This window comes from Trichechus manatus, unplaced genomic scaffold (assembly GCF_000243295.1).
Source record: "Trichechus manatus latirostris isolate Lorelei unplaced genomic scaffold, TriManLat1.0 scaffold00005, whole genome shotgun sequence".
Lineage (NCBI taxonomy): Eukaryota > Metazoa > Chordata > Mammalia > Sirenia > Trichechidae > Trichechus > Trichechus manatus.
This window is the reverse complement of record NW_004443941.1, coordinates 7,433,867-7,444,504: the sequence shown is the minus strand read 5'-3', so window position 1 is coordinate 7,444,504 and position 10,638 is coordinate 7,433,867. Positions and strand designations below refer to the sequence as shown.

At 49.5% G+C, this 10,638-nt stretch overlaps 1 protein-coding gene across 1 annotated transcript in view; it reads left to right on the top strand.

Moving 5' to 3' along the window:
* Positions 1-10,638, top strand: part of SPTBN1 (spectrin beta, non-erythrocytic 1) — a 153,577-nt gene that overhangs the window by 140,554 nt on the left and 2,385 nt on the right. Inside the window, exons 27-32 of the mRNA XM_023734522.1 lie at positions 774-970; positions 2,055-2,167; positions 2,843-2,906; positions 7,746-7,984; positions 9,137-9,310; positions 10,424-10,439. Of these exons, the coding sequence (XP_023590290.1) occupies positions 774-970; positions 2,055-2,167; positions 2,843-2,906; positions 7,746-7,984; positions 9,137-9,310; positions 10,424-10,439 (803 nt within the window). The remainder of the gene's footprint in view (positions 1-773; positions 971-2,054; positions 2,168-2,842; positions 2,907-7,745; positions 7,985-9,136; positions 9,311-10,423; positions 10,440-10,638) is intronic.

Genomic DNA, 10,638 nt, shown 5'->3' with positions numbered 1-10,638 from the left:
AGGGGGCTCCTGAGCACCTCACGTGTGGCCGGTCCAGACCGAGATGGATGTCTAGACCTGGGCTGTCCAACATGGCACCACCATCCACAGGGGGCCCCTGAGCACCTCACGTGTGGCCGGTCCAGACCGAGATCGATGTCTAGACCTGGGCTGTCCAACATGGCACCACCGTCCACGGGGCTCCTGAGCACCTCACGCGTGGCCAGTCCAAATTGAGATGTACTGTCAGTAGAACAGTCACGTCAGATTTCCGATACCTCAAAAAAAAAAGTTAACATATCTCAATAATTCTTTTATGCTGATTATATTACTGTGCTGTTGAGTCCATTCTGACTCATAGCGACCCTATAGGACAAGGTAGAACTGCCCCTATAGGGTTTCCTAAGCTGTAATCTTTATGGGAGCAGATTGCCAGGTCTTTTCTCCCACAAAGCCGCTGGTGGGTTCCAAGTCCAACCTTTGGGTTAGCAACCGAAGGCCATAACCATTGTGCCACCAGGGCCCCGTTATACCGATTACACGTTGAGATAGTATTTTGGATATATTTGGTTAAGTAAAATATATTGCTAAAATTAATTTCACCTGTTTCTTTTCAATGTGTGGCTAGAAAATTTAAAGTCACACGTGGACCCGCATTGTATTTATGTTGGGCAGTGCTGATCTAGACTGTAAGCTGGTTGTTCCGGCAGCTGCCACCAGGTGGCGGCAGTACCGTGAAACAAGCCGCCATGACTGAAACGCTGTCCGGCGCTCACTCTTGCCACCCTCTGCAGTTCTGGAGGTCCATCAGTTCTCAAGGGACGCCAGTGTGGCCGAGGCCTGGCTGCTCGGACAGGAGCCATACCTATCCAGCCGAGAGATCGGCCAGAGCGTGGACGAGGTGGAGAAGCTCATCAAGCGCCATGAGGCATTTGAGAAGTCGGCAGCCACCTGGGACGAGAGATTCTCCGCCTTGGAAAGGCTGACAACAGTAAGCGGCCGGGGTGCTGGCGTGCCTTGCTGTTGGTTCTCACGGACGGGCTCGTATCCCTGTGTGCCTCTCTGACCAGAGAATCCATGTTATTGCTCAGGTTGGCAGCAGCGCGGCCTTCTGAAGTTGGTGGCTCTCTTGGTGCAGGACCTGGGGAGAGTGTCCAGGGCTAGTACCTCCTCAGTCACTTCCTGGGCACCTCCGCCCGGTCACCTGGATTTAGGATCGCTTATAACAGCATCGTGCCTGGGAATTGAATGATGGGGCTTGTTTGTCTCTTTCCATCTGCTTTTTTCCCTAAATCTCCCAGAAACTTTGATTTCCAGAGGATAGACCCTTAAGTTTTTTCCCAGAATTTCAGAATTAGAATTTCCAGCAAGGAGCAGCGCGATTCTAGGCCATTGAAACATTCTCCCCATTCCTGATACCCTCCTCTGCCACCCTAAAGGCCTTAGAATAGGGCTTACTCAGTGGTGTTTCCCCGCCAAGACTTTGCAGTCCTAGTAGAAGGCAGCTCGTTTGCCACGTACAAAAATGGCGTTTCTTTCCAATTTCTACGATTCTGGGGATTTAAAATGTACCCGTGTACTTTTGTGTTAAAACGGGATACTTTTGGTGCGTGCATATTTCTCATAAACTGGCTTGGTTTTCCGTCAGATGACTCGGTGTGTGTGGGGTGGGTGGTTGTGTTGTTTGGGTTTTTGCTGAATGCTAATCCATGTTATTGCCCAAGATGCTTCCTTGAGGATTCTTGCAGCTCTGTCTTAGTGGTGTTTGAGCTCAGGTGGAAAGTCAGCATGGACCCTAAGCAAAGTGGAGGTCACAAGCAGGTCACAGGAGTTTTGCTAGCCCGTGGGGTAGAGCTGACTTTTCCCTCAGACATCAGGTTCTGTAGTTTCAGGTTGTAGCTGCAGTTCCCGTGACCCTAATGTCATTTTGCTTAGAATGTTAGAGCTCTTGTTTGTCCATTGTGACCCACCCTAGAAAACTCAGCAGGAGGACTTTGTGCATTTCTTATGAGGAACTTCCCTTACGAGAGGCACAGTCGGGGCCTCTGCTGAATGTCACTGTGTTTTCCCCTCAGTTGGAGTTATTGGAAGTGCGCAGACAGCAAGAGGAAGAGGAGAGGAAGAGGCGGCCACCTTCTCCCGAGCCGAGCACGAAGGTTTCAGAGGAGGCCGAGTCCCAACAGCAGTGGTGAGTCAGGGTGCTGGCTCGCGAGCTGCAGACGTCACCTCGGTGACCAGTGAGCTCTGTGGAGCGCCCTGTCTGAGCCTGGCTGTGCCAGGCCTCACCGCATGCCCTTCCTGTGAATTGTTCCTGTAGGTGCTTATAAACTGTAGCGTCACCCCTGACTAACTTCGGGGCACCCTGACTTGCCCACAGACACACACACACACAACCTCCTTATCTTTTTAAATGGACAGGCTGAACCACCCACATTTCAGGCCAGCGGGTTTGTGGTAACACTTTGGGGGATGCTTTTTTTTTTACGTTCCTGGTGTCTTTATAGTAACAAGTGGAAATTACCCTCCGTTTCTGAAAGGCGTGTTGTTTTGCTGTGGTAAGAAGTCCACGCAAGCACACTTGGCTTCATGGGGGCGGAGGAGGGGCACCTGTGAGGCAGGCATGGGAGCGGAGTTTTGTTTCTCTCTAGGGTCTGCTTGAAACACTTGGAAGCTTCAGGTTTAAAAAAAAAAATTCGGTAAAAGAGGGTTGCGTGGGTTTTTCAGGGAGAAAGCTTGTCATAAAATTGACTGGTGGTGTTCTCTTCTCTCCCCTCCCTTGTTTCCCTCTCTCTCTTTTTCTCCCCTTCCCCTTCTTCCCCTCCCTTCTTCTTCCTTTTTCTTTTTCCGCCCCCTCACCCAACAGGGATACTTCCAAAGGAGAGCAAATTTCCCAGAACGGTTTGCCAGCTGAACAGGGATCTCCACGGGTTAGTTACCGCTCCCAAACCTACCAAAACTACAAAAACTTTAATAGCAGACGGACAGCCAGTGACCAGCCTTAGTCTGGACTGCGAAACCCGCCACCATTTGTCAAGACTCACTCTTTGCAGATCCTGTCGGTTTGGCCTTTTGACTCCCACTTCACCCACAGTGTTAATTTTTTTACTTAATTCATAGCCTGCCTTGGTTTCGTGTTTTGGCATTGAATCTTCATGTTTGAGTCTTTTCAGTGACATATGCTCAGTTTGCCTTCAAGCAGCATACTTATTTTTTTGTTTGTTTGTTTTATTTTATTGTGAGCTTCTTGCTATATCAAGATTTTACAGCGAAAACCTTACATGAGTAATTGAAATTAGATGCGATTACAGCACAATGAAGATGAAAACTAGAATCGGACAGGTATGACTCATCCAGTTATACTAACGGTGCAGGACTGGGCTCTCCGTGGCCCGCTTTCCAGATGTGATTAACCTGGTTGAAGGTGGTGGTTATACTGCACTAGTTCAGTCATAATGAGGGAGACTTCTGTACCTCAATTAAAACCGAAAATCAGCTGTGTAACATGCCATGAAAGGTGCATTCATTTACTGAAGATGATTAAAAAAACCAAAAAGGGAAGTTGGATCTAATTGGGAAACTCAAGAGTCTCAAGCATTTTGAGACCCTCCAATCATTTGTCGCTTTTTACAAACAAGTCCCTCTCGTATGTTCCTGCCAAGTCCTGAATCGAGAACTCTAGGCCTTAGTGACAGCAGACCATGCCGCCACGGCCTCGGGAATAAAGTGCCTGCTGAGCGCTGCCTCCACCTGGTCCCCGTTGGCACGGCTGGCGGGGACGGGGACGCAGCAGGTGACGGCAGTTCTCAGCGTCTGTTCCGGAGGCCTGCCTACCGGATTTCCAGGCCTCTCCATTCGGTTGATGACTTCAGGGTGTCAAACTTGTAATTTTTCAAACAAATGGAACAAAAGCCATTTCTGGTTTGTCCTGATTACTTGAACGACGCACTTGGTAGACCGTCCCTAGGAGCCCTCGGTGGCTCCTGGCTTCAGAGCTAATTGTAGTGCCTCTGTAGACATGGACCCCACCGTCTGCCTCGGATGGGCCTCCGGATACATGTTTTCATTTTCTCCAGGCCTTTTGTTGAGTTCTAATAAGGAGTCTTTGGGGATGGCATTTACCAGACCACTAGGAGGGGTCGACAAGATTTAACAGAAAATCCTGTTCCTTAGGAAAAACGCTGATGAAAGAGGCAATTTCCTGGTACTGATCAAAACAAAACCAAATCCCTGTGACATCCACACCTTGTGAGACGTTTATTCACTTGATCATTTGCCATATTTAGATATGTTAGTGGAATCAGAAACCTGTTTTGATACGTGTTCTCCATGAGTTAAGTCTAATTTGTCTTTTCATTTCATGATGCATGTCTTTTTTTCTTTCTTTTGTCAGGATAACATCATATAGCATCTTGTTTTCCGTATCTCTATGTGCATATCTATCTACTTGTGACCGTAGATGGGTATATAGATAGATGCCAAGAAGCTTCTTATGTTCCGGGGGTAGCGTGCACCATTACTGGGTCTCTGCCTTAAAACACACCAAAGTCTGTTTTAGAGAAAGTTGCCATTTCACATTTGGTCAGTAGGGAGCCCCCACATGTGTCTTTCTGGCTCCAGATCATACTGTGTGTGACATTCGTGTATATGTATATATGTGACGCTTCCGTATATATATACATATGTTTAAATTTTGTGTCATCCGGACTGATATCCAATTTTATGCTTTTTATATCCAGAAGACCAAAAAACAACCAGCAACATAAGCAGATACAGAAAGAGCACCGTGACACTTTTGGTGTTTGCTCTCAATGCCTTATTTTTATCTAGAGTTGAAAACTGCCAATCGCCAGAACAAATTTTTGATTGCAATTGAATTCTATTGGGAAAAGACACGCCTTTTCATTCTTTGGAGTACAGTGCAGAGACTCAAGCTAATGGACTGAAAATAGCGTTGCTTCACGCACTTTGAAAACCAAATGGGGTGTTCCTTGTGCTACTAGTTGTCACGTTGCATTTGTGTTCGCGTCCTGAGTTAAATCTCCCAGGTGATCCAGCCACTAAAGCACTCTGGACTAATTGCGAAAGAGAAGCAGCGTGGGGGCGGGGGCGGGGAGCTGTACCCCATGTATTCTCTGACGGCAGCGCTGTGATTTGCTTTTGATGTTTGTCCCTGGTGGTGTGGTGTTCGTTGTCAGCATGCTTAAAGCACATGTCCATTAAAATTCATTTTGTTCCTTTTATTTTCCTCGTTTTCTTGGTTAGTAGTTCATTTGCATAAACATTAATTCTCTCTGCATACTGGTTTGGGGTGTTCTCTTTCCTTCTAACTCTCAAGAAAAAATTTTTGCTGCAGAAATTCTCTCAGAAGAGGCTTCCTTGGCCTTTCACCCACCTTGAAGCCTGACCAAGCGTGTGATATGTTTTAGCCTCACTCAAGTAAACGTCTCCCTAGCCATGTCATTGCTGTCACTAGCAGTTTTCAAGTCAAACCTGCAGCACTAAATTTTTTTTTAACCTGGTTTCTGTACATACTAACCCTGTGTATCTTGGACTCACACCTGTCACAGGCGTCCAGACCACACTCCCTTTTCTTCCTCACCAAACGTGTCCTGAAGTCTCACACCAGAACAGATCGGTCGACTTTAAAATCCAGTCGGCAGGGTTTTGTTTTGCAGTGATTTCTTCTCCTCCATCCCCCCTTAAAAATGAGGAGAGAGAGGGAGGGAGAGAGGGGGGAGTATTTAAGTCTAGTGCCATATAGGAAGGAGCCCTGGCAGCACAGTGGTTAAGAGCTCGGCTGCTAACCAAAAGGTCGGCAGTTCAAATCCACCAGCTGCTTCTTGGAAACCCTGTGGGGCTGTTCTACTCTGTTCTGTAGGGGTCTGTGAGTCGGAACCAACTCAGTGACACCTAACAACATTGCCATATAGGGTCGCTATGAGTCAGAATCGACTCTACGGCAGTGGGTTTGATTTTCTGATTTTTTATTGCCCATATGGAGCCCTGGTGGCACAGGGGGTTAAGAGCTCAGCTGCTAACCAGGAGATCGGCAGTTCGAATCCACCAGCCACTCCGTGTAAACTCTATGAGGCAGTTCTTCTCTGTCCTTTAGAGTTGCTATGAGTCGGAATCGACTTGACAGCAACAGGTTTGGGTTTTTTTTGTCTTTTTGATTGCCCGTAAGCATGTGTCCGTAGGCTGTCATGTGTAAGGCCAGGTAATCACCTTCCTCTTCCCCATGCTTTCTGCCCTGATAGTCTGTTTTCCACACTGTTCTCTGGGTGATAGGTTCCAATCAAAAACACTCTTAAATTGCACAGTCTCTAGCCTCCTAAACCTGGATGCTAATTTTGATAGTTTGTATAGATGTAGCATAACCCACGATTCTCCCTCCCCGAGTTTTCCCCAGCCCCTTTTCCAAGGAATCAGTCTCCTTGAAAATCAAGCGTTGGGCCCAGCCATGGAGATGAGACCTAACTGGGAGAGCCACTTCTAAGAGTGGACAGATCTGAGTGTCCAAGCAGCCGTGGCCAGCCCCCCTGTTTATCCCTGTTGAGACTCTTGCTCCTGATCTGGGGTCATTTTGGTTCTGGGCCGCATTGGCGGGGCAAGGTATCTAATGAGCGTGCCATTGACACCTCCACGTCTGTCCGTGTACAAGGGGTGCAGATTGTAACCCACTAAAGCGTCAGCCACACCCAGCTTTAGTAACGTGCTAATCCATGCCCCGAGCGTGTCAGCCAGGGGCCACTGCAGTTAATGGTACACAGTTGATGGCACACAGGCTGGAAGTGATAATCAGTGGAGACCCTACTGCGTTTCCAAAGCCGGAAAGTCGTGAGGGTTGCCATTTAAGTGAGCTTGGGAAGGAACGGCTCCCGAAGACGCCTCCGCTGGAAGCCTGGCTGTCTGGGCTCCCTCGCCTCAGTGGAGCAAGGCACCTCGACCAGCCAAGCGCGTGATGGGGAAGGCCCTGGTTCTGTCTTTGTTTGGGGGTAAATAGCTGTGTGGTGCTGAGTGACTGTGATTGCCTTTTCCAGCTCCTTTAACACAAACTTCGACCCACTCACGATAGAACTTGGGCAGATGTGGTTAAGTTGATGTTTGACTTGCCTTGTTTCCTTCCAGCTCTTATGTCCCAGCATCTAACTGGGGTGGTTGATGCGAAATGCATGATCGTTGTCCTAATTTCTGCATGTGTTCCTGACGATGTGTTTGTTGGGGGGGGCAGGAGGGGGCCCGGGAGCATTTTCCGGAACCAAAGGTCTTTTCTTGCCTCGTTTTGGGGGAGTGCTGTGCAGCTCTGATGGCGTTGTCTCTCGATCTGTTTGTGAATGCTCCTTTCGCTTCAACGTCCAGCCCTTCTGGGGGCATCCTTGGTTTGTAAGGTGGCTGCTGTATAACGTCCACTCTCTCTCGTATTTAATACGCGTGATTGTTCTGTCGTCCTTTGTTTTAAAGTGACCGTGGGATGAAATGACCAGAGTTATGTTAGAGAACGCGGATCGATCAGAGGAGCGGAGTGCAGTAAAACTCACACTGGCATTTCGCTTTTCTCGTTTCCCCATGAACGGGCGGGTATTAATCCATCCCCCCCCTTCTAATGTCCCCGGTGCCCGGCTGGCTTTGTGGGGTGCGCAGCGGTTTTACTGTACTGCCTCGATCTGTGCCAGGCACTTATACGCAGCCACGTGTGCGAGTCAGAGTGGATGTGGTCGCCGCTGGGGCTCGAGGGCTTCCCTGAACCGCCTCTCCGCTGTCCCTAGATGGCAGAAACAGCGGACACAGGAGAGATGGTCAACGGTGCCGCGGAGCAGAGGACGAGCTCAAAGGAGTCCAGCCCCATCCCCTCCCCCACCTCCAACCGCAAAGCCAAGAGTGCCCTCCCGGCCCAGAGCGCGGCCACCCTGCCCGCCAGAACCCAGGAGACGCCCTCGGCCCAGATGGAGGGCGTCCTCAATCGGAAGCACGAGTGGGAGACTCACAACAAGAAAGCCTCCAGCAGGTAACGGCCGCAGGCGCTGAGGTGGTGAGGTGGGAGGGCGGGACATCACAGAGTGAGCTGGGCCTGGCTGGCCTCGGACGGGGCGTGTGTGCTGAGTGGGACGAGTACTTCTTTCTCACTGAGACAAGGACGAGCTAAGTGTGTGTTGGAGTCTCCAGAAGGGGCCTGAGTAGTTCATCTTGAGGAGGAGTTTGCTAGACTGAGGCTGAGGAGTTTTCTCTACCTGAAGTGAAGTGGCTTCATCCTACGATTCCTCCTTGTGGGATTCTTTTTAAAGATATTCGACATCTCCCCTGACCTTATCTGCGTATCCGTCCTTATGTTCATGGTCTCCCAACAACCCGATTTTTGTGATCTCCGTTTTACAGATGAGGAAACTAGAGGCTCTGAGAGGTTAAGAAGGCCCCCCCTCTGTAGAAACCTGGTAAATGGCAAAGCAGAAGTGAAACGTACGTCTCACTCCAAAGCCTGTGTGCTTAAACAGTAAACTCAACTATCTGGGGCCACCATGGACAGCCGGGCAGGTTGTACACTGCACAAGGAAGTCCATCTGAGGGCCAGTGTTCACAGTGAGGCTAGCCCAGATTTGCATGCTTTTACAGGCGGGTGGCAGTAAAAGTGTCTTGGTCTAATAAAATCACTACATTATGGCCGCTGGCCACATCTTGGGGAAAGGCCGCCTTTTTCTACCTCATTCAAAGCAGCCGTGAAGGCTTATGGCCGCCCTGGTTGCGTACCTCCCTGTCAAGTTGCCAAACCAGAGAGAGTGAAGCTGAGGCTGGCAGAGCCCTGGTAGAGCCCTTGCTTAAGGAGAGGTGGGTTTCAGGTAGGGAGCCTGACCTGTTCCTCGTTACTACAGAGAATACTAAACACTAATGAAAATTTTCCGATGAGAGCCGAGAGTACCTTCATTTATTGGAAGGGGGCACTGTGTTTTTCCCTAAACTCAGACATAGCCCTCGTGTAATCCTGTCCTTGTAGCACCGTCTTCCCCGTCCAGGCATCGCCTGAGGACCTATGTTCCATTGTTTAGTTTTAGCAAGATTTAGCTAGGGCTTTTGACACCGGGTTTTCTTGCCTTGATTCCTAAATGCCTCGGTGTCTCCCACCTTCACCGTGTTGATCACATCTTAATTCTTCTTTACTGCTCAGGTCATGGCACAACGTTTACTGTGTCATAAACAACCAAGAGATGGGTTTCTACAAAGATGCAAAGACTGCGGCATCTGGAATCCCCTACCACAGTGAGGTCCCCGTGACTTTGAAAGAAGCCGTCTGCGAAGTGGCAGTTGATTACAAAAAGAAGAAGCACGTCTTCAAGCTCAGGTGAGGGGAGCCAGAGGGTGACCGTGTGTTCCTCTTCGCCCTGGGGGTTGGTTTTGTTTTCTTAGATACCGTAATCAGTTGGTTCCTCTTCTCTGCAATTTTAAAAATTCCCCAGTAAAGGGGGAAAAATTGGCGTGGCACACGTCTCAGTGGGATTTATGCAGGACTGTGGCTGGTCACCACTTTCCTGTGGTTACAGAGCAGCTAAGCACTGAAGGCAGAGAGCTTTGTCTTTGTAACCTGGAGCATGCTGTTCCTAAGACTGAAGATGAGCTAGTCATGCTTCATAGTAAAGGGAAGCTTAGGAAAATCATTTCCCTGCCTTTCAGTTTATCTAGATCTAGAAGGTGCCGTCCTTTGCTCATGACTTACGTGGGGAGGGGTCAAGGAGTCATCCTGGGCCAGCGGAGTGGAGACAGGAAATGCTTGTGGGGGCTGAGGGCCCTGCCTCCTCTGAGTCTCCTAGCGGACCTTCCTGCGGGCTCCAGAACTCTCTCTCTCTACCGTGACAGCCTTGCAGAACGTGTGTGCCTCCCCGCAGAGTGGGTCCAAGCTCAGGTTTCACCAGCAAGTGAGCGGAGAAGTCGTTTACGTTGTAAAAATATAAAAAAGAAACATCTTAGGGGTTAGGGCATTAATAATCTTAGTTTACATTAATTTGCTCTGCTGCTCTGGGATCTGAAAAGCTCTGGTCTTCCGTGACGTGTGTGCTTCACTCCAAGTCTCCTGGGCCACGGGCTGCAAATGAGAATTTTAGGCGGTGTGATCCTTTAAGCCCTGTTGAGGAGCAGTGCAGACAGGCTCCGTGGGACTTGGAACCTTCACGTTTTGTAAGGCCAGGCCCAGACAGTGCAGTGCCTTGCTGCCTGCCGCTTTGCCCTCCTCCCTCAGTGCGGCTTCAGAATCAGGCATTGGCAGGGCGGTCACCTCTTCCTCTTGACGACAGTGGTGTGAGTGAGTGAGCCTTGAAGCCCCGTGCCGTCTGGGTGCCACGGTGGTGGTCTTGCACGTTCCAAGATGTGCGTAAAAGAAGAGGAATCTGGGCGACCTTTTCTGTACATCATTCAGAGACCATGGACTCCATAAATGTAGGAGATACAAGCTGAGCAGCAGACTTGGAGAAGGGCGTGTAAGTCAGAGCAGAGGAGTGCCTGCGTGGCACGAACCATTAGACACTCGACAGCTAGCTGAAAGGTTGGCAGTTTGAACCCACCTGGGGTGCCTCGGAAGACAGGCCTGGCGATCTGCTTCTGGAAGATCACAGCTGTGAAAACCCTGTGGAGCAGTTCTCTGCATGCATGAGTCGGAATAGACTCGAGAATCACTAA